Source organism: Mauremys reevesii, linkage group 15 (assembly GCF_016161935.1).
Source record: "Mauremys reevesii isolate NIE-2019 linkage group 15, ASM1616193v1, whole genome shotgun sequence".
Taxonomy (NCBI): domain Eukaryota; kingdom Metazoa; phylum Chordata; order Testudines; family Geoemydidae; genus Mauremys; species Mauremys reevesii.
In genome coordinates, this window is record NC_052637.1 from 29,301,833 (window position 1) to 29,325,562 (window position 23,730).

A 23,730-nucleotide genomic window follows, 5' to 3' on the forward strand; every position below is an offset into this window, starting at 1 on the left:
TTTCTCACCGCGTCTCCTTAGCGAGACACGACTGCGTTCCGGTTTGGGACGAACTCGCACGTGTGGCTTGACAGACGGTGACGCTCCCAGGCGTGGGATTCCCGTACAATGCACCCTCGTGATCTCCAGGGGGACATCAGGTCTGGTCCAAAACACTTGCAGCACGATAACCGAAGCCCCTGTGGCAGATTCGTGGCAGCAGGCCCACCGGTCGGGGCCAGAGCTGGGGCGGTCTGCCCACCCGGCAGCGGCGCACCGGCTGTGTCGGAGGTGCCTTTCGTTTAGACACTGGGGGTGAAATCCTGGCCCCACTGAAGCCTTAGGGAGTTTTGTCATGCATCTCACTGGGGCTAGGATTTGACTCTGGGGCCTTCTCTACAGCGTGGCCTTGTTCACACAGGAGAGTTTTGCTGGCGTAGCTACACCAGCAAAACCCTCTAGGGTGGATGTGGCTCTATTGGTATTACAGTGCTTATACCAATCCAGCTTGTGCCGGCTCAGGGCACTGCCATGAGCATTGCTGGTATAAGTTATACCGGTATGAGTGCCACTGAAAATCAGCTCACGTGCCGCCTTCAGCACCCGTGCCATAGGTTGCCGACCCCTGGTCTGGGGCATGTGGGGGGTGATCCCTGACCCACAGGGCGGGGCTAGAAGAAGCCCCTTGGTTAGATGCAGTTATACTGGTAAATTGGCGCCGGTACAGCTTGTTTTGCTCATGGTGGTGGCTTTACTGGATGGCTATAAAACGCAGCGTTGTCACCACAGCTGTGTCCACACAGGGGCTCTTTGCTGGGACAGCACATCATGTTCCTGTACCGGTGCAGCGCTCCCAGTGTCGTCATGGGCTTACAGGCAAAGACTAAGCTTTCTGGGGTAGGCAACAGGCCGCCCTGTGCGGCTGTACAGTGCCCAACGGGGCATCGAGCTCAGTTAGCGTCTCTCGCCCCTACAATCAAAGCCTGAATGTCAGTGCGTTCCGCAGTGACGGGGGGCTGTGCGTGACCGCACGCGTTCGGCTATTCATGCTGGGGCTGGGGCTCGGTGCTGCGAGTACCCCGTGCAGACAAAGGCAGAACCAGGAGGAGGCGGATAGAACCCGCCACTGTGCATGTGCCAGTGCTCAGCTGTGCCGTGCTGGGGGGGGGGGGGCGGGGGGAGGACGACTCCCTCTTGATCAGCTGCCTCTGCACAGCCGGAGACTTGGTGACCCTTGTTACTGAGAGCGCTCGCCAAGGCTGGCTCATAAACAGCGGCCCCACCCTGCCTCCACCCCGCCAGGGTTGTGCCAAGGGATTTCGGGAAGCAGCTGGTTGGCCCCGCCCTCTGGTGCTCATTATCAGTTCTGAACAGACACCCTCCTGCACAGAAGAGGTGCAGGGACCAACATGCTTTCCCCTTCGCTGGGGCCCCTCATCTGGGGCCCCTAAGCAGCCTCCGCAGAGCAGAATATAACCCTATCAGAGTGGGAAGAGGACTCTAGTGCAGCTAGTCGAATACACTAATCTATGACCCCGGCTTGTTCTCCCCTGAATTTGATTTTGCTTTTTCCTGCATTGCCTCTCTTGAAAATGAGGTTCCATTAGCACTGGTCCAATGCTGCCAAAGGTCATGATATTTGGGGGTCTTCGTAAAGCCCCAGCTCCTGGAGTCAGGTGATTGAGAATCTCAAATTTCATTGACAGAGTGAGTGTTTAGCTCCCCTGGCTGTGGAGAAATGCGAGGAAATGTGAAGCGACGACACCGTAAAGGCTCAGAAACCAGAAGGCCAAGAAAAAGAGCCCAAATACTTAGAATCATAGAAGATTAGGGTTGGAAGAGATCTCAGGAGGTCATCTAGTCCAACCCCCTGCTCAAAGCAGGACCAACCCCAACTAGATCATCCCAGCCAGGGCTTTGTCAAGCCGGACCTTACTTATCATTGTTTTAAAACAGTCTCATGATTTTGGGGGGCCGGACTCACGCTCGTTGAACGTGTGGGCTTGCCAATGCTACTGCTTCGATTCAGGCATTCGTGGGTGGCCTGGGGACATGCCTAGGAGGAGACCCCATAACAGGTTGTGAAGAAGTGGCCCTGTTCACAATTGGCTCTTAGGAGTCCAGAGGGGAAAGCTGGGCCATGGGGGTAAAAAGGAGGTGGCCGTGGTCCTAGGCAGCCTGCGTTCTGACCTTGCTGTGGTCGTACTTGTGGAACTTGCTTTTACCCCGACGGACCGCAGCATCCTGAGCCTCTTAGCACTTGTCTGGGGGAAACTGCAACAGCAAAGCCCCCATGCTGGCAGAGGAACGGCCGAGGTGGGAGGTGGCCAGGATCCCTCTGCTGAGCCCTTCCAGGGCGTGAGAGAAGAATGTGGCCATGACAAGCAGCTAGAAGGTACTTCCAGAGTCACTGGCGTGGGGGTCTGGCTATTGATGGGCCTTGCCAGCCCACAGTAGCAGACCATGGAGGGACATTACAGGTGTATCGGACTGTGGAGGCCTCTGTGTCTCCCTCCCCTCCATCGCTCAGAACAGGGGGCAGGGGGGTGAAAGATGCCAGGACTTGATGTGAAGATATGACCCCAGCAGGACCCTTCGGCACACCAAGATCTAAGAGATGCTCACAGGAAACTACAAGATTTCAACAGCCTCCCTTTTTCTTGAGTAACTCTGGGGCAAAGGGCACATCTGACGTCCCAGCAGGAGAGACGTTTACATCTGGCAGCCCGGTTCCTCTTTCGGGGATCAGATTAGAAGAACCGCTGGCAAGCTGAGTGTGCATCAGCAGACAGAGGCTGAGTCAGGGGAGGGACGTCTGCGGCTGATTTTCCTTCACCCCCTTCAATCACAACCCGCTGGGTGCAAAGTTCAGTCTGACTCCCTTTCTCTGAAATAAACTGGCTTCTCTGTGTAAGAAATAAATGAACTGCTGGGCTCACCAGCAGGCAGCAATGCCCCTATTGAGATCCTCATGCGGCCCCATCTCCGCAGTAGGAGAGCGCCAATGATCTAGCATTTAAAGTATCTACCACAAAAATAGCTCCACAACAGAGTTTGAAACTCTGCAGGGTGGGGAATGAGAATCAAAGCAACAATCAGGCACGTCAATATCACAGCGATGGCCGCAGTGAGGCGCCTGGATTAGATAGGGATTGGGAACAGAGTATAGATTGTTTCACTTCTCCACTGCTGATTCCAATCCATCCCCAACCAACACTGAATGTTGTTACCATCTCAAAGAGTAATGAACCTTGTTACTACCTGTGTGAATAGAGCAGCTGGTCTCAGCTCTGATCCCCGGCATGCATCACATTCAAAATCACTATCACAACTGGTAAGTTTGAGCAAGGACAGAATCGATCCCGGAGACAGCTGCCGTCTACTCTTTGAGGTGGCCTCCCCAGGCTAAGCAGGAGGCAAGTCTGCCCTGCTCATGCCTCTGCTGTATCTACGCTGGGGAGGGTGTTGGTCTCCACTCCAGCATCCTTCATTAGCGTGAAGTTCATGTTCTTTTTAAAGGAGGGGAAGAGACACCATGGCCACGTTTAACAGAGACCTAGTGTTAAAGCAGCCGTGTAAGCACCCCGAGCAGGCGGTCTCCATGGCAGACTCAGTCCTTGGTCCCTCAGCAGAGACTGACTGACTGTGGGGTTGGTTCTGTGATGTGGATGCTTGTCCATGAGGAGCTGATGGTGACCCACCAACTCATTTCACACAGGCCAAAGAGCAGCCCTGCTGGGGATGACTCAGATCACACGTTAAGGCCATGTCTACACTACAGGGACTAGTGGACTAGGTACGGCACTGTAGCTCTGCCACCATCGCTCCACTGTGTAGCTGCAGCCTACAGCAGTGGAACCGCCTCCCCAAGCGACAGTAACTAGGTCAACAGAAGGATTCTTCCATTGAGCTTGCCACATCCGGACGTGGGATGGGATCCGCATAGCTATGGCACTCTGGGTGTGGATTTTTCACATTCCTGAGTGCTCTAACTATGTCAACCTAAGTTTTACGGGTAGACCAGGCCCAAGCCAGTAACCTAGAGGTGACTGTAGTGTCCCCATATCCTGTTACCAAGTCCCTGCGCCACCCAGCCCCAGTTAAACTCCAGACACTTTCATAAGGAACAGCATGCTCAGAAAGTGTCATCAGCCAGGAGCTCGCTGGAACGATTCTCAGGTGCTTGTGAAACGTTTTCTCTCTTGTGGGTTTTTGACCTCCGGCAGCTCCCATGCCCCAAACCAGCAAATCCCATCTGACTGCGCCACGTGCTGGGGGAGCCTGTGCTAGAGAATGAGATCAAAGACTTTCTGCCGCCCCCACCGTCCTCCAGAGGCAGAAGGCAAATCACTCAGACGGGGCTCTGGCTGCCATGCTCTTCCTTCCCGTAGCCTCCCACCAGAAGCTGAGTGCTAAACAGGTCCCTGCGCCTACCTGCCGGCCAGTGGCATTTCTAGGAGTTCGTTTTAAACAGCTGGGAAACGACGTGCTAATTATAATCAAAACTTAATGAGCATCTGTGCGCTTCCTGGGATTCTTGGAATGAATACACTGCCAGGCACAGCAGGGGCTGATTCAAGCAGGACGCTGGGAACTTTAGGGACCAGGCGCTGTAGTCAGAGTGGGCCTGGAGGCACCAATAAAGCAGAGCCCAGGCAGCAACTGAGCCATCCCGGCCTGCTGGGGGAGGCCATCTTCTCCCTCCTAGCAGAGAGCCCACAGGCTGAGGAGGAGGAGGAAGGAAAGAAAGAATGAATGCTGGGCACTGGGAGGAAGGGGGGACGGGGGGGGAGAGGAAGACTTTGGTGTCATTGTACTTAAGATGGAAAAGGGTGGATTCCAGCAGGTCCTTTCACCTGACTCCACTTCCCCCAGCGCAATAAGAACCAAGCAGGCAGGTGAGTGGCGTTCGGAAGCTTTCTCCAGCCTGAAGGAGACTGCGTCCATCAGCGTAGCGACCATCGCTCAGGCAGGGGGTCCTACAGGGATGGGGGAAAAACCCCTCCCTTCTCTGGAGGCTGCATCTATGCTATGGGCTTCTGTCAGCTGAGCCACAGCGACAGAGCTGCGCTGTTGTAGTCTCCGTAGTGTAGACGTGCCCTGAGGCCGTGACTACACTGCGCTCTCTGAAAGTATCCTCTTGCCCTGGGAACGGTCACATAGACCAGCCCCTGGTGCTTTCATCACCCCCTCCTCTAGCCCTACTCAACTGTTCCTCCCAGCACCCTGGGCTGGACTCTCCTTCCAGGTTCTCCTGATCCCTGGAACTTTCTGCCAAGTGAGAGAATGTAGCCTCCCCCAGGAGGCAGGTACCAGTCAGCTGGGGGTTGCACTGCTGCTCCCCCCTGGCTGAACGGGGTCACATGGCACAGTGGTTATAATGCTGACAGGGAGTCTGGTACAACTTTGTATTATGAGCACTCCTAGGACCGCATTACGCATTACACTCCTAGGCGCGGTACGAACACAGAACAAAAAGACAGGCCTTGCCCGAAGTCCTTACAGGCTACTGCCACTGGCAGCTGGAGCAGCGCCAGGGCAAAAGGGGGAGACTTTCTGGAGCCCTGACTCAGCAAGGGATTCCAGCACATGACTAAGCACGTGAGTCATCCCCAAAGCCACATGCTTAAATGCCTCGCTGAGTCGGCTGTCGATCCTGGCCAGAGTTTTCAGGCATGACTAGTGATTTGGGGGGCTTCATTTCCTGGGTGCCCAACTGGAGATGTTTTAAGGGGGGACTGGCTTTCAGAGCAGGCGGGTGAGCACTCGGCATTGTCCGAAAATCTGGCCCCATTCAGGTGTCCAACTGGGCACCTAAAGTCACTGGCCACTTTTCAAAACCTTGGCACGTGTATTTAAGAAATGTATTAAAACGCAGTTCAGGCACTGATCTAGCAGGGGGCAGACTGGGCCAAATCCTGGAAGGGGATTCAGAGGGAGCCGTGTCTGATGAACTGAGCTTGGGTGCGGTTTTGAGCCCAGCTCCCTTGCGTATGTAGACAGGGCTGCGGTGGGAACATGCTAGAATAGGGAGCGCCGCCTCCCCTCCCCTGTCACCCCCATTGGAAATTTGGGAGCATTCAGCCTCTTGGCACTCTGCGATGGTAGCAGCAGGCCTGGAAAGCTCCTGAAGAGCTGCCACTCACTGCAGCTCACCGGCATTTTTACAGTAAGCAGATTGGGGCAGGGACCCTGTTTGGCTGTGCGTGTTCGTGTGCAGAAAGCGACCCTGGTCTGGGAGCAGAGCAGCTGGGCACTATACGCAAACACCAAGCCAGCTCCTGACCCGAAAGCTGAGCTTGTGAGCAGTTCGCGAATCCCCCCAGTCACAGGCGGGGCTAGTGAAATACCATCACCTTGCACCAAGGCACTGCACCGCGAGGACGTCTCGCTGCAACATCGCTGCATCTCGCGAGTGGTTTCAGATGCTGGCGTTGGGCCGGCGGGTCTCAATGCGAACGCCTCCAGGTTGGCAGGGTGGAGTTGGCTCCACGAGGCGGTGCAGGGTGATGGCACTCCCGGGGAACATGCGGTGTCACTATCGAAAGCTGTTTTGTCAGAGGACTTTTGTACTTGGAGAGAGGTTTTTTTTAATGGCCTGTTTTCTTTACCAATAAAGTGCACCCTTGCCCCTTCTGCAGCCCTCAGTGCTGGGGGGAAGTGGGGGGAGGGACAGGTCTGCGCCACCTCTGAAGAGGTCAATTAAAGGAATTATAAATGTTGGGGAAATGCTGGTTTTTCTCTGTGGGGGTGAAGTTCACCCCTGTGCTGAGAGTGAAGTGCTGGCTTCCATCACGGGCGTGGGAGGTAACCTCCTCCTGAGAGAGCCTCATGGGCTCCCCTGACAGGAGGAGAGCTGTCCAGTCAGACCCCAGTACTGAGCAGTGCAAAAATCGCGCACGGCTCAGGAGCTGTGGGCCACTATCCTTATCTCTCCCAGCTCTCCAAGGTGCAAACGTCCAGATATACATGTGTGCGTCTGTGAATGACAACATGTCGCATGGGGCCCCATCTGTCATTTGTAGATGGTTGTTCTCACAACGGCGAGGTTTGCAACTCCTAGAGGCTCTCGTCAAATAATGTAAAAATCCATCGATTTCTTAGCCCTTTTCTACACATTTCCCTTCAGCGTTTGACACTGAGCCCCTGCTCCTGCAACGATCTCCACGCAAGCCAAACAGTATCCCACTGGTACACAGGAACCACAAACAGGCAGGATCATGTTACTTGTTAGTACAATGGGGCCTTCAGCCTTGTTTGGGTTCCCTAGGTGTCGCTGGAACAGAATCATCAAATCAGCCTATCTGGTTTCTTTGTCCAAGCAGGCAAAGTAAATAAACAGCACAAATAGCAAGAGGTAAATTACCTTTTTGAAAACCTTGTCTCTAAGAATGAGGTGTTACCGAAGGAATTGTTTTTAAATGTGTTCTAATTTGAAAATGTCCTCTTAAAAATATTCACACTTTTTTTTTTTAAAATCACACATTAAACACCCTTTCCCCTTAGGCTACTAATCACACCTCTTATTATTAAGAAGGGGGGGATTTTTAAAACTTCTACTCAGTTTACTTTGGGCTGTATAAGCCAGTGAAATCTGGTTCTTAATGCTGCAGTGTTTGGACAACAAACAGCAGAGGAACTGCTTTAACAAATGTTTCCACTGGAATTTTATGCATCTGTTTTTAGAGCTGAGAAAATATTTGCTTTTAGCCTTAGGTTTTGGAAAAAGATGCTTTTGGAAATACAAATCTAAAGAGACAGTCAGCTCACATTTGGCCCAGTGGTTAAACACACTAATGAGAATTTCAAAGTTTGATCATTGTGACGGGATATGTAAATAAATGAACTGGTGCATATAATTGAATCTCTGATCAGACAGTCAGATTTACACAGATCTAGCCAAATTCAGCCCTGATGTAACTTCACTGAAGACAATGTGGCCTTTTATATTCCTGAGATTTGGATTTAAATGGATCCAGCACCCATCCCGTTGGCATCTGATCATCATAGCAAACTGAAAACAAAACCTAGGAATACGTTACCCGCCGCTCCTAACAAACAACGTGCTGCTAGCCATCCCCGGGCACTGCCACTCAGATCCCACCCAACAGCATGCCCGCTCAGGAGGGAGATGCTTGATTAAATACATGTCTCTCAACATGCACCGAAAGTCCCCACCTTTGGGAGCGGACAGATTCAGAGCAGATGACCCTCCCTTGAGAATCCCTGGCTACAAGCGCTTTATGTGTTTAACGCTGGCATCTGACTGCAAGAGGGCCCCAAGCCATTGGGGTGAAAAGAAATTTGCCAGGAAAAAGAATTAAAGCCCCTTCATGGCAGCAAATGCCAAGTTACAGCTTACAGAGCAACAGTTACTCTACCACATTACTTCTATCCATTAAACACAGGGTGTGTGCAAGGAAAGACAAACCCTACACATGCACAAGGGATGCAACATACATCTGTTGGGACAACCAGAGCCAGAATAAACCAGGCCTCACCTATTCAATCCCCACTTTGGGAGACACTTCAGAGAGACAGAAACAAAAGGATCCCACCGCTATCACCAGCCCCGAAGCAGTGACTACGTTTGGATTCGCTCGCTTTCACAGCAGAAAGGTCAATGCTAGAAACCTCCTCTATCCCCCAGTCTGTCACTTCATGAACTGAATTACAGCCAAGTGTTCTGGGCACAGAGTCAGCTGCCATCCCTCTCTGTCTGTCGCTCCCTTTCACCGTCTCCCCTCGCACACGCTTCCCCTCGGGGAGATCTGTTGCAAAGGCTGAGGCAGTGGTAGCATCACCGCCCACGCAGGAGGGGAGGCAAAGCCGGGGCCTCCTAACTAGAGTGCCTCTCCACCGCAGTGGAGCAAGAGGCACGTCTCATACACACCAGCCAGTCTTTCCTTCTGGCCCCCATGGAGCCGGGGGAGGGGCAGTGCTCAGAAATACTGAGTCATGAAACGAAGAACTGGGACGTGGTCTTTAAACAGCCGCAGGATTTCAGGGATTCCTCCTGCTCCGTCAGCTTCTGCGGGGTCTTTCAGCATGGCTCTGTCCCATGTTGCACCCTTAGAGGGGTGGGCTCGCCGAGGAGCAGTGGCACCAAGCTAGCCTTTCATCAGGGACAGCTCTGGCACCAACAAGCGGGCCATTTAACCCGTGATAGGTAAGGGCTCGATCCTGCATGCTGCTGAGCACCCCCAACTCGTTCGACTTTAAGTGGAGCGTGGGAGGCAGCCTGGCACCTTTCAGGATCAGGGCCTGATTTCTGTTGTACAAACTTCAGCCAGCGTAGCCTGTAGAGATAATGCTCACTTACATTTCAACCCATTTCTGTAGAATGTAAGTAGGCCCAAAAATCTAGCTCCTAACAATAGGCTCGACAATAGCTGGTAAAATTGGAGTGAAGTGAAATGAGACAATTCAGAGGCCAGTTACAGATAAGTTCGGCCGTAACCCCAGGGCCCGTCGTAAACATGTTTTGGTCCTCGCCGGTTATTACAAGTGTTTTGGAAAGCACTATCTGTATTGATAGTTACTGGTCTGGCATTTACGCAGATGTTCATTAAGACAGTGCTCAGTGTTAAATAGCCAATGAGGGAGTAGCAATATTTAATGATGGCAGTAGAAATACAGATATGGTAAAAGGTGGATTTAATGTTGTCTCATGGGGAGCATGATTAGAATTGATTATGCAAAGGGTAGCACACTGATTTGAGCTAGGCATGCCCGTCCACCATCGCAGTACTGTTAGAGGAAGGGCTGTACTCACTTTCCGTCCAGGGACTGATCACCCCTGGGTGCACTGTTCATCTCAGAGTGGGAGTATCAAGCCAGTGTGTGGGGACGCTGTGATGCTTGTTTGCTTTATTTTATTTTAAATAAAGTCTTTAATTTTAATCACTCGTCGTGTCAGCCTCAGTCCCCTACTAAATTTAGTTATCTAGAACCGTCTAGAGGCTCCGATGTTAAAGAATTCAGGTTGGTTTCATCCCTTATCTTTGAACTACGAACACATAAATCAAGGTTATTCCTGGACCCTGGGGGAAAAGCTCCAGGAGCAGAAGGATCCTGCTCTCTGTTGGCTTCCAAACTCCCTCTCTGAAGGAGGTTTCTGTGTTAACCAGCTGCAATGCCGCCTCATGCTCCCGCTTCTTTAAGTGCTGCTGGAAGGTGCTGGATTAGCAGCCCTGGAAAGCCAAGGCCCCTCTCCCTACAGCACTGATGGCAACAGCCTGGCTTTTCCCTCACTGCCCCTGCCCCTCATCCACGCTCCTTGGCCCCTGGGCCAAGAGAGCCAGCCAGGCAGCCAATTGCAGCGATGGTGTTGGGAGGTGGACACTTGCCCACTAGGAATTGGCCTGAGACCATGAATCTGATTTCACCTGAGCTACTCAACAGCCTTCGTACGTCTTGGTCGCTGCTAATCTGGGCTGGATTTGTGCTAGTGACCTAGAACTGAGAGGCTCGTTTCTATTAATAGGCCTGAGCTAGTCACCGTGCCCTTCCCCCTCCCAGCAAGCACGCAGTTCACAGGAGAATGAGACCGTGACAGATCCTAGGGAACTGTTGTGAAAGGGAGAGACCTGGGCTGAGCACCGTGAAGTGCAGCGTATGGATGGCTACGTGGGACACCCCCTCTGGGAAGAGGATTTGCTGACACTGCCGAAAGGCAGCTGATTTCCCAGTGCTGGCCTCTCCCTTTCCAGCCTCGTCACATGATGGATGTCATACAAAATCAGACCCTGAGGGACATGAGATAGGTGAAAGCCCAGAAGAACTAGCTGAAGGCAATGCTCCTCAATGTCACACCTAGCGTGTAGTTCAGTGCACCAGACAAACCCACTTAGACCCATGGAGGCTTCCAGTGGGCCCCAGCCTCTCGAGATGGCATCACGGGATGTGGTGTCCCGCTGAGAAAGCGAAGGTGCTTGGAGAATAGCCTTGCGGGGCAGAGGAAGGTAGCCAGGCGTGGTGCTAGCCCAAGGAATTTTGCTGTCATCTGCACAATCATTCAGCCCATCTGCTGCCACTAGGTAAACACTGCGCTGCCCTGGGTAGATTGGCAATTGCAAGTGTTACAACTTTCTCCAGAGTGTCTGAGGTGCAGTGGGTTTGGAGGCTGTCGCTGGGGGTAGCTGACAAGACTCAATCTGAGGATGAGGAGCTGGCACATTTCCCAGGCCCAAGAGGGGCAGGAAGGTGGCTGGAAGATCCGGCAGCAGCCCTTTTTCCAGAGACTCTCACAGAGCTTTTAACTGTCCTGAGATCATGGGGGTTACTTTAGCCCCCTGAGTCATGTGGAAATGGGGACTTGGTCCCAGGACAGCAGAGCTCACTGCTGCTCGCTCTACATTGTTAGAACACCGGTTGTCCGAGTGGCTCCCAAAGCATCTGACACACGTGAAGGAGGCGATTGTCCAAGCACGTATATTGAACACAGGCGTGAGCTGCAAAGTTTGGAGGTGGATCCAAACTATTCCAAATAGCTCGGACTCCTTCACAGGCCAATGCTATGCACAAAGGTCTCTGTGCTATACAATGTGAAACCTGGATCCCTGAAATAAGACTCTTCCTCTTACCCCAGCCCCTGTGTACCTAAGTAGGTGCAACACAACTTTGAATCAAGCAGGGGCAAGAGAAGCGGGGGGGGGGGGTTTCTCCCTCTCTAGTTTCCTGCAGAGGAAACCACCATTGCTTTAAACATGCTCCTGCAGCGGGATGCAAAGCAGCAAGTGATGGAAGCCTTGTAAGTAGGAACAGGAGGATAAGGCAAACTGACACCTGCAGCCCACTCATCCCCTGGGCACGCTGGCTGGGCTGGTCAGACAGGTTTGGGGCTGGGAGAGGAGGAGGCTGAGGCTCCCAGGAGTTCCTGAGGCTCACCCATTGGGTGTTACACCTCCTTCTAGCCCTTCCTCCTCCTCCTCCTCCCCCGGCCCCCGGGGAACCAGAAAATGGGCGGGGCTTGCACCTGTCTGTTCCCTCAGCCCCCACCAGAGACACCTGCCACCTGCCAGGCAGACGCGGAGCTGAGTTGCCAAGCGACACACTTCGGGCTTTGCTCGTTCATCAGGCCGGGGCCCCTGCACCGCCAGCCCCAGAGCAGGGCAGGCAAAGCCCAGCGGGCCACGTGCTAGAACCAAGGGGGCGAGTTGGGGGGAAGCCAACTTCCTAAAGGGGCGCTGGAGCAGCCGGCAAAGCCCGGGGGCCTGCAGGGGGCGGGGGAGGCTCCCGCGTGCGAGTGAATTTACTTTTGCTCAACTTCTGAGTCAAGTTTACAAGCGATAACCCCGGGGGGGAGGGGAAGAAGGTGCCTTTCCCCCATTGAAACCCGCGCAGAGAGCATTGATCACTCACACTCCGCACGTCCCTAGGGAGCGGGGGGTGACTTTGACACACACACACCCTCCCACCCCCCCTTGCTCGCCTTCCCCAGGCACTTACCTTCCTGCCGGGGGATCCTGGGCGCAGCCAGCTCCCTGATCTTCCCAGCCCACGTCTCCGCCAGCTTCAGATTGTCCCCCGGCTCCTGGGCCCCGCACACGCGGAAAGTCCTGGCGAGGCGCTGCCTGGCGGGCGCGGCGTCCCACCAGCCCTTGCGGAAGGGGTAGCAGAAGACGGAGAAGTAGGCGGCCGGCTCGGGCTCGGGCTCCGGCTCCGGCTCCCGGCCGGCGAAGGCAGAGCAGCCGATGCAGTCCGCCAGCTTCAGCGCGGCGCTCCGGCCGGCCGGCGCGGAGCCGACCCGCTGCATGCGCAGCTCCCGGCCTCGGGTGAGACTCAGCGCGTAGCTCGTCTTGGGAGCGGGGTCCAGCAGGGCGAACACCCCGTGGAGCAAAACTTCGGCGGAGTCGCTCTGCGGGGAGCTCGCCCCGGGGCCCGGCTGCCCGCCCTCCATCGCGGGCTCATTTAGCGGCTGCTCCAGCGGCACCTGGTGGGGCAGAGAGCGGGGCAGAGCCGCCGCCGCCGCTGTCACTCGCAGGGACTGGCCCCTGCTGCGGCTGCAGCGCGGCTCTGACACCGGCTGAATGGCTCTGGAGCCCGCGCGCCCTGCTCTCTGCTGACACCCGGCGGCGGCTCTAGGGCACGGCAGCCTCTCCGCTTCCATTCATAAAGCGCGAGACACCCCGCCGCGCAGGGACTATCAACCATTGACCAGGCGAGGAACCGAGTCCCAACAGCTGCTAGGACACGTTGCACCAGTAGGGTGACCAGATGTCCCGATTTTATAGGGACAGTCCCAATATTTGAGACTTTTTCTTGTATAGGCACCTATTACCCCCCACTCCCATCCTGATTTTTTTACATTTGTTGTCTAATCACCAGCCTGCCTCTTAAAACCAGTGGAGCAGGTGTGATCTAGGAGGTTAAAGTGCAAGGCCCGGTGTCAGGAGAGTGGGGCTGCCTTCCTGCTTCAGATTTGCTGTGAAACCCTATTCAAGTGACTCCACTGCCCTGTGCCTCAGTTTCCCTAAACATAAAATTGGGGAGAATATTGTTTATTAATTTATTAGTGTTGCAGTAGCACCTAGTAGGTGCCCCCATCAGGGACCCCCATTGTGCTAGGAGCTGTACAAAAAGACAAAAATCCCTGCCTCCCAAAAGCTTTCAGTAATATCTACCTTTGTCAAGTACTATGAGAAAGTGCAGGGCACATTTTAAGAGGTTCGGCATGTGGTGCATGTTTGCGGGCACTGGAAGGGCAGACGTATGCAAGGCAGAAAAAAAAGACCTTGGATGGAGGATGTGGTATCCTGAGTGGATCAAAAGGACTATTCATCCACAAAGAGATTAGCAGAGGATCGTACAAAATGGGCTACAAACCTCCAGTAATGGAGATGCTGTACAGGGGCAGCTCCAGACACCAGCACTCCAAGCCACGGGAGGCTCTCTGCCGGTCGCCGCGAGGGCGGCAGGCAGGTTGCCTTCGGCAGCATGCCTGTGGAGGGTCTGCTGGTCCCGCAGCTTCAGCGGGCCTCCTGCAGGCGTGCCGCCGAATCCGCGGGACCGGGGACCTCCCACAGGCAAGCCGACGAATCAGCAGGACCAGGGACCTCCCGCAGGCAAGCCGCCGAGGGCAGCCTGCCTGTAGAGCTTGGGACGGCAAAATACCTAGAGCCACCCCTGATGCCCTATAAAAAGATGAGATTCTCACCTTTCTATAGACAAAGAGCAACCATAAACGTTATGGGCTATTGCAGGGGTTGGCAGCCTTTCAGAAGTGATGTGCCAAGTCTTCATTTATTCACTCTAATTTAAGGTTTCACGTTCCAGCCATACATTTTAACATTTTTAGAAGGTCTCTTTCTATAAGACTATAATATATAACAAACTATTGTTGTATGTAAAGTAAATAAGGTTTTTAAAATGTTTAAGAAGCTTCATTTAAAATTAAATTAAAATGCAAAGCCCCCCCAGACCAGTGGCCAGGACCCGGGCAGTGTGAGTGCCACTGAAAATCAGCTCGCGTGCCGCCTTTGGCACACATGCCATAGGTTGCCTACCCCTGGTCTATTGCTTTGATTTGACGTTAAGGGGACCAACAGTAAAGTCGCTCTAGGAGAGAACACAGTGTGAGCGTCTCCTTTGCAGCTATCTGCATAGAACTGCTCACAAAACAGCTGCCAGTCTGTGACATTATTGATATAATCTGGGACCATATAGAACATGATTGCAACCAAGGTCCTGTAGTGGCACCAAATCTTATGTAAAAGGGGTCACATAAGGTGTCTAAGACCAGGTTATGGGTTGCTGGTTATGATTATGCTGTCTATATGTATGTATCATTTTGTAGTTAAAGTTATGAGTATTGGCTCTATACTGTCTGTATTTCAAAGTTGTGCTGTGCTTCTGGGAAACATCCCAGACAAGTTGGTGTTAGCTCTGTCTAGCCTGCTTGATGGCCCATTAAGGACCATCAGCTACACAATTGACCCACTGAGAGAAGGGGTACGCTTTGTAACTCAGCAAAGTATGCAGGGACTTGCCCATGTGACTCCAAACCCCATTTTGCTGTAATTTTCCACAGTAAGAACAAAGAAGTGTTCTTACACCTGGAAAAAGCCTATAAAAGGCTGATGCCTTATCTCCATCTGATCTTCAATCCTGCTTCTTACCTCTGGAGGGACTTTGCTACAAACTGAAGCTCTGAACAAAGGATTGATGACCCATCCCAGTGGGGGATGTACTGCAGAGACTTGTTTTGCACCTGCAGTTTACTCCATCACTGCTACAAGCCTGAACTAAGAACTTTGCCATTGCTGTATGTAATTGATTCCATTTAACCAATTCTAGCTCTCATCTAGATCTTTTTTCCTTTTATGAATAAACCTTTAGATTTTAGATTCTAAAGGATTGGCAACAGCGTGATTTGTGGGTAAGATCTGATTTGTATATTGACCTGGGTCTGGGGCTTGATTCTTTGGGATCGAGAGAACCTTTTTTCTTTTATTGGGGTGTTGGTTTTCATAACCATTCATTCCCAGGACGAGTGGCACTGGTGGTGATACTGGGAAACTGGAGTGTCTAAGGGAATTGCTTGTGAGACTTGTGGTTAGCCAGTGGGGTGAAACCAAAGTCCTCTTTGGCTGGCTGGTTTGGTTTGCCTTAGAGGTGGAGAAACCCCAGCCTTGGGCTGTAACTGCTCTGTTTAAGCAATTGGTCCTGAATTGGCACTCTAAGTTGGGTCCCGCCAGAACCGCATTGTCACACAGTCTCAGGGCAAGTCTACACTTAAAATGCTGCATCGGTGCCTCTGGTTTCAATGCAGTCTGTCGGGACCTCTGAAAAACCAGGACATTCCTGGGAAAGTAGTGTCAGCACCCAGGGGCTGGAGTGCTGTGGATTTCCCCCCAGTGAAACCCACTCCAGGGAAGGAGTGTGCTCGGCTGGTGCTGCTAATAACAGTACAGGAGACGTTTAGGAGAGAGCAGAGACAGAGAGTTGGCACAGAAGACCTTGGCAATTGGGGTGGGGCGGGGTGCTAGTGGTTGACAGATTAAAAAAAAAGCTGGAAAGAAGCCCAACTTCCCTAAGAGGAGGCGTAAGGGCATGGCCCACAGAACAGCGCAATGGGCTGGGATCCTGCAGCAAGAGGCTATGCCCCGATCCAGACAGGTAGAGCACAAGTGCCGGTGACCAGGAGAAATTAACCCAGGGCAAGCGGAATGAGACCAGATGGAGGGAGTGACTGAAAAATGATCAGGACTAGTTTGGGGAAAGAGGAAACACATCTGAGGAATGTGAGCCCATGGTGGTTTACCCTGCCCTGAGCTGATATGTTAGTTGTCATCCCAGGCACCCTTCCCTCTAATTATTACCTGGAGGAGAGGGCGAAAGATTGTCAGTTGGCCTAATTCTGATCTCGCCTACACTTGTAACTCCACTGGCTCCATGATGTGCATGCACAGATGTGAGAGGAGAACCAGCTTCATAGAATCATAGAATATCAGGGTTGGAAGGGACCTCAGGAGGTCATCTAGTCCAACCCCCTGCTCAACGCAGGGCCAATTCCCAGCTAAATCATCCCAGCCAGGGCTTTGTCAAGCCTGACCTTAAAAACCTCTAAGGAAGGAGAGATTCCACCCCCTCCCTAGGTAACCCATTCCAGTACTTCACCACTCTCCTAGTGGAAAAGTTTTTCCTAATATCCAACCTAAACCTCCCCCAAGGAGTCTCTGAGGCAAGTGTGTGAGGGCATTTCTGAGCTTAGACTGAGGATATAGAGTAGGGTGCTCTGCCTCCACTAAAGGGAGCTCCCTGTATCATCAGAGCAGTTTGGGCTTTAAAGGAAGAATGGACAGTATTGTAAGACTGGTGATCACAGGGTATTCTACACTTCAGTGTAAGCCCACCGTGGGACTCGAGTCAGCTGACTTGTGCTAGGGAACCCTGCCCTTGTGCGTCTACATTATGTTTTAACCCTATGTTAAGACTTTTCTAACCTGTGCTTGAATCTAGGGCTCTGGCATCCAGACTGCAGCACACAGACCAGAGGCCCTGGTGCCCCACGTCCACCCCAAATGTGGCCACTCTAGCGGTGCACTGTGGGAACACTTCACTGCCCGTGCTGCAGGCTACAGGAAGTTGGAAGCAGCTGGCTTTGCAAAAGGCTTGATGGTTTGCTCTCCCTTGCAAACCCAGCAGGCTCGCTGATAGTGTGCTTGCAGATCGGTGATCAGAAGAGAATGGGTTAACGCTGACCTGAGCTGGGGCCCTCGCAAAGGGGCGTGGCTTCCATTGAGGAGTGGATTGCAGGTTGTTGGGATAGAGAAGATTGAAGTTATCCCACAATGGGGCATTTCCAACTGACTCCTGGGACCCAAGTCAAGCAGAGCTGCAGCTACACTGCAGAGCAATAGGGCTTGGACTCCAGGTCCCGGATTAACTCAAGCTTGGACCCTCCAGTCCTGCAGGGTCCTTGGACCTTGAGCCTGAGCTCTGGGTTAGCACAATTGCAGTGTAGACACAAGGGGGGGTTAGGCTTGAGCCTGGGCTGAGGCATGGGCGTACACCGCAGTGTAGACATACCCTAAGGCTCTAGAACCTGCGAGGTAGGAGGGTCCCAGCGCTCGGGCTGCAGCCCAAGCCCAGAAGTCTACATAGCAATGAAACAGCCCCACAGCCTGAGCCCCGCGAGCCCGAGTTTACAGGTGTCTAGTTGCTGTGTAGACATAGCCTAAGACTTCTATACCCAAGTCTCATGGTTAGTGAGCTCTCTCTCTCCCCTGTCCCCCAAGGCCCAGATCCCAAGGGCATTGCCTTTCTAAATACCTTTGCGGATATGGGCCTGAGTCCGTATGAGAGATGGATTCTAGCTAGCCCTGTGCCTCTGACCTTCTTTAGAGGTAATGAGTCCTGTGTGCTTAACATGAAACTGCTCCAGTTTCATTTTGATCCTAATCTCTGGCTGCAGTTCCCACCAGTAAGATTTTCCAGGCTTCGCAGGCTATTTGATGTTAACAGATGCTCTGGCTAGTTACACTTGGGAAATTTTTCCCATGTTAAAATTGGAGCAGGTTATGCTGTCTCACTTCTCTGGTAGGAAAACGTGCTTGGAGGTAGCTACATAAATATAGGAAAGACTCTCTCATTTGGAGGACTACACTTTAAAAATAGCCTGTTTGGTGCCATGAGGCAAAGTACCAGCAAACTTAATACATAAATAAACCAATCCAAGGTAAGATAAAGATAGGAAATCTCTCCTACTGATCTTCCTCTGTCTGATGCTTTCATATGAGGGAATCTAGGGTAGTGATTAAGCGCAGACAACTGGGAACCATGGCTTCTCTGTTGCATTCTGACCCCGATTTAGTGTGATTTTGGGCATGTCACTTAACCTAACCATCTGGTAAATAAGGGATAATGTTCATCTCTAAGGAATATTGTTAGGCTTAAGTGTTTGTAAAATACTCTGAGATCATGCTGCAAAACATCTGTTAGTCTATAAGGTGCCACAGGATTCTTTGCTGCTTGTAAAGTCTTAGCAGCATAAGCTCTTGAGAAAGGAAACATCCTAAGAATTGATAATGCAGAGAGAGAAATTTTTGCTGGTACCTTAAAAATGACTAAACAGCTTTTTGCTTCCTCTCAGGAAATTCCTCAGGCCTCACCGGAGGAAACGATGTAACCTTGATAACTATTTCCAGCAGGTGTTGCACTGTGATTGAGGGTGTTTACTTTGGTTTTGGTTTTTCTCTTATTACCATTTTACGTACATATTTCTGCAGCTATGGAATTCCCTGTTTCCTGTCTGTGCCAGTGCTGTCCCTAAATGTAGCCAGCTGACAGTTAAGTCTCTATTGATTCGCCTGTTTGTTGTGTTCTGGCACCAGCTCCCTGTGTGGGGAAGGAGAAAATGTCATTAGTGACTTCACCACATACCCTGTCTAAACAACTAAGCCTAAAGATGATTAGGTGCAGTACAAACTTCTTAGTGATCAGTTAGCAGCCTGATGTGATTTAACCAGATACTGTCATTGGGGTTGAACCAGGGTTCAAAATCCATCCTCTAGTCTGGGTTGTTTCTACCTAGAACAAGGTGAAATTTTTTGGCTAAAAAAGTCAGATTCTGGTCACCCGAAACATTTTGTAAATTCATGTGAAATTCGCCAAATTGTTTCAGTTAAAAAAAAAACTAGAAAAAATCAAAATGTTTCATTTTGACATTTTCGAAACAAGATGTTTTGATATTTCGATCTGAAATGACTTTTTGTTTTGAAATTTACTTCCATTTTTTTTTAGTTAAACTCAAAAATGAAACCAAACATTTTGTTTCAGGTCAAGCAAAATGTTCTGTTGGAACTGAAACAATTCTTTCCTCCATCTTCAGTTTCCTGAAAAATCCAGGAAACAAACCTTGTTTCTGGTTGACCCGAAATGAGGTTGGTTTGTTTGGGCAGCAAACTGAAAATCAGTCATTCACACTGCTCTGCTCCGACCTGGAATTGCTTTAGGAAAGGGGGAAGGGACGGTCTTATGGCTAAAACACAGGACTGGAGATTTGGATTCTGCCATTGACTGGGTTCTGCCATGTGACCATGGGCTGCCCTGTGCCTTACATTTCCCACCTGTAAAATGGGTTTAATAGCTTCGTCTATGTATTAATATGCGGCTTTAAAGTGACCTGCAAAGGGTTTTTAAAAACACGGAGCTTGTATCCTTTTTTTGCTGCTTTATAGGACAGAAGCTGGAGGTCAGGCAGGCATGGGAGGGGATTCGGAAAGGGACAGGCAAGGAGGAAAAGGAAGTGGGATGCAGCAAATCAGTGAGCCAGTGGAGGAGAAAATGGCCACACAGAGGCAAGAGAAGACAGGAGGCAGTAGCCAGTTTGCTGCAGCCAGGTGCCCCAGGCAGTGAAGAAGGCTTAGCAATGTGAGGGAAACAGTCTATATGGGCATATAGACCTTATTCAAAAGTTAATTATTTTTATTCCTTAAGTGAGTTCCATCCTGATAAGCTTTTAAGGTACGTTTTTTTCCCTATCCAGATGAAAACTCTCAAAGAGAAGCTGTCTGACTTATGTCTGCCTAGTTCCTAAATATAAAAATTAAACTGTTTTGTTTCTTAGATGAAATGACTAAATTGTCTCATTTGTGAGACAACGATGACATTTGGTTATAAACTGTCCAACTTATTTTTAATTTTGTAGGTGAATTAATGTTGAGTGGCTGCTGGTTGCTAAAACAATGAGGAGTCCTTGTGGCACCTTAGAGACTAACAAATTTATTTGGGCATAAGCTTTCATGGTCTAGAACCCACTTCAGCAGATGCATGGAGTGAAAAGTACAGTAGCAGGTATAAATATACAGCACATGAAAAGATGGGAGTTGCCTTACCAAGTGAGGGGTCAGTGCTAAAGAGGCCAATTCAATCAGCGTGGATGTGGCCTATTCCCAAGAGTTGACAAGAAGGGGTGAATATCAGCAGAGGGATATTGCTAGCGTCTTTTAAATCCGTTATTTTTCTAAGATTTGCGCTACATTTGGGGTAAGCTGGTGATATAATGTCATCCCGAGTCCTTTGCATGTAGGCAAGCTCATGCCAGCTTTCTTAAAAGTGATCTCCCTTCTGCATTCTTGATATTTTGTGGGAGAGTTCACAAACACACAGTCTCAGTGTGCAAACATCCAATACTCTATTTAGTAACTGCAGGACTTTTCCAAGGCGATACTAGCGAGTGATGATTTAATTGGACCCTGATTGGACCAGGTTGCCTGGTTCCAAGGTCGACCTCACACCGGACTTGACTGAAGGCGGAGGGAGGTGCTGCAAGGCAGAGTGACCAAAGCTTGCAAACCTGAAGAGCTGAGGGTGAGGCCGAGAAGCCTTTGGGATCAATGAGCCCCCTATGGGATCCTCTAGGGCAGGAAGTCATGACATCCATGAACGGGCCACGCCAGCCTTTGACCAGTCTCCCTGCCCCCAAGATAGCCAGCTAGTGAGAAAGGCTGGGCCAGCAACATCACCATCTGGCTCTTTGATTGCACCCTTGGTCCTAATGTGCGCAAGTGCAGCAAATTGCGAGAGCTGAAACGTTTGCAAACCCTCCCTCCCCTCCTCCCCCCTTAGCTTAAGTATCTTATTTTCCCTCTTTTTTTCTTTTTAAATGTGGATCTTTTGTTTTTATTAGCTGGGAGACGTCCCAGCCTTTTTACTCCCTAATTGTGTGAAAGTGTGGCTGTGTGCGAGCTCCTATAGAGTCTCTGAGGGGCGAGTGTCAGAAAGAAGGTGCCCCCGGGTTTAAACAGCCCCGAACTGTCTGACAAAGCTACTCAGGAAAGTGTGTTCCGTGTTCTAACAGTCCTAAGAAACTCAGACTGTCTCATGCACACTTTGGTCTGGGAGAGCTGGTCACACTCTGCTTCTCCGAGTTCTTTAGGGCCTGTATTGTGACATCTTCGTTTCTGGGCGGGGGAGAAGGGTTAATCACCACAGAGGAACTGAAATCGAGGGAGGCAGCTTTGTAATTGGCTGGGAGGTTGTGGTACAGAGAGTGAACAATCATTTGGTTTTGGTATCAAAATACTTTACCAGCTCCAAATGGCAGATTTGACTGACTCGAGTAAACATATTTAATTGGGGGTTATTAACAAGCGGGCAGCCACCTCCTTAAATTGCTTCTTAGGAGCCGTTCTATATTGCATAGGTTCTTACACTGCGCCCATCACCATGGTGTCTGAGCACCTGCCGGGAGTGCGTTAAGCAATGGGACTAATGTCTGTCACAAGTTTGTTGTTCTGAATTGATGATTGTTTGTATTGATTTTCCCACCCATTTTATCTGCAGCGATTTGTCCTTCTTTAGGTGGGAAATTGTTGCCCTGAGTCATTCCCCAAAACATGGCTGCCCCTGGAGTGGGGATGGGATTGCTCAGTGGTTTGAGCATTGGCCTGTTAAACCCAGGGTTGTGAGCTGAATCCTTGAGGGGGCCATTTGGGGATTTAGTTGGGGATTGGTCCTGCTTTGAGCAGGGGGTTGGACTAGATACCTCCTGAGATCCCTTCCAACCATGATAGTCTATGATTCTATGAATTCCAGCCCAGTATACTGCTAACTTGTGGAATTGAACTTGCTTCATTAGCTCCGTTGTTTTAGTCTTAGTTTAGTATTGTGAGCAGTATCTTAGCTTGGGTGAAAAGTTCTCGAGTTTATTTTTGTTTAATAGCTTTAATAAAACATGTTACTTTCACTACATAGCCTGGACTCAGGATCCTAGAGGAGCCTGCTGGGTATTAGCCAGTCAGCACAAAAAGCCCAACCAGCCTCCATCAGTTACTCTTTGGTTCTCCCAGCATGCAGCTCCTCTCAGGCCCTTACTTCCCTAGCAAGACAGCAATAGCAGATGTTCCCCATGCCAAGGCAAACCACATAGGGCACCTCTTCCTCACTGTCCTAGGCTGTGAGAGCGCACCAGGCCACCCCCCTGGCATGCCATCCGGGCTGGAGAACATCAGCTCTCTCTGGGCCCAGGCCTGCCAGGAGCTGAGTGCCCTCGGCAGAGCTGCTCAGAGCTTTGCTGTAGGGACTTGGCGCCCTGCAGCCTTGGGCGCACGACTCTCTGCTGCCTTGCACCTGTTTGCAGCCCTGTGCAAAGTGGGCGTAAAATGCTTCTGCTGGTGGGAGTGAGCAGAAAATTCCGACCTGCTTGTGCGTCATGCTCTCTTTGCTCCGGGGTAAATAGCAATGCACAGTGCAAGCAGCACGGAACCTGGCCCACAGTCTTCTCCTCCCTACCAGTTGTGGAAGGAGATAAACAATTAACTAATCCCTTCTGGAATGCAGCACCTCCCGCTGGGATCATTGCTGCATTCCTGACAGAGCCCAGCTAAGTTCCACTTTAGGCTGGGACGATTTGCGACCTTTGATGACATTGTACCCACTAGGGCTGCCCCTTAACCCATGGCACAATGGTGGTTGTCCTGCTGGTACAGACATGGGTCAAAGGAGCGGACTGCAAGTAGCAGTGAGTGGTCAACCCCTGGCTCCTCTACTGGGGGCTTTCCCACGCTGTGCAGCAGCAGATGTTGAACTCAGTGAATCCTGTCCACACCAGTGAGATAACCCTTTTAAATGCAGTTTGAGGTGGGCAGCTGAGGGAAAGCCGTGGTGCTGGCCATGGTCACATGGGGCAGGATTTTCTGTTGTAGACCCCATCTTAGAAGACCAAGAGTCCATTGAAGTGCACTGAATCACGCTGGGGTTTTCACTGCTATCACTACCGGTAAAATTTCTCTGTAGTTTCCTTGTGTATCATCTGTAAAGCCCCAGAGGAAGGAACGGTGCTCTAATGTGGTGTGTGTGGTTGCCCTCTCGTGGGTGGGCCGTGGAGAGGATGAGGGAGCTAGATCTCTCTTCTAGCTCAAGTGACAGGCTGGTGGTTTGGGAACTGCAGGACCCAGCTCCTTCAACAGTGTAGGTTTATACAGCCGTTGTGTCTTATCTGCTGTGCGCGCTATATGTAAATGTAAGATATTGTATAGGGGACGGAGTTTGCAAAGGCCAGAAATTATTTCCATAATAAACTCTGCCTAGATTCTTTCAGTGGTAGCTCTCAAAGTGCTTTACAGAGGCGGTAAAGTGTCATTTCCATTTTGCAGCTGGGAAAACGGAGGCATAGGGGCAGGGCAGGTGCGAGGATGTTCCGTGCCCTATGTGAAACTTCCACTTTGCACCCTCCTCCGTCCCCGAGCCCCTGCCCTGAGGCGCCCCCCCCCCACGGCAGCTCCCCACACTCCGCCCTGAGGCACA

At 51.2% G+C, this 23,730-nt stretch overlaps 1 protein-coding gene across 4 annotated transcripts in view; it reads right to left on the bottom strand.

The window, feature by feature from the left end:
• The window catches only part of SPHK1 (sphingosine kinase 1), a 67,587-nt gene that overhangs the window by 15,551 nt on the left and 28,306 nt on the right, over positions 1-23,730 (bottom strand). The window contains exons 3-4 of one of the 4 annotated variants that reach the window (XM_039500466.1): positions 18,792-18,819; positions 12,430-12,913 (exon numbers count right to left, since the gene is read on the bottom strand). In XM_039500466.1, the coding sequence (XP_039356400.1) occupies positions 12,430-12,913; positions 18,792-18,819 (512 nt within the window). Of the gene's footprint in view, positions 1-12,429; positions 12,914-18,537; positions 18,820-23,730 lie in introns of all 4 variants that reach the window. The other 3 variants (XM_039500468.1, XM_039500467.1, XM_039500469.1) reach the window with 3 other exon arrangements.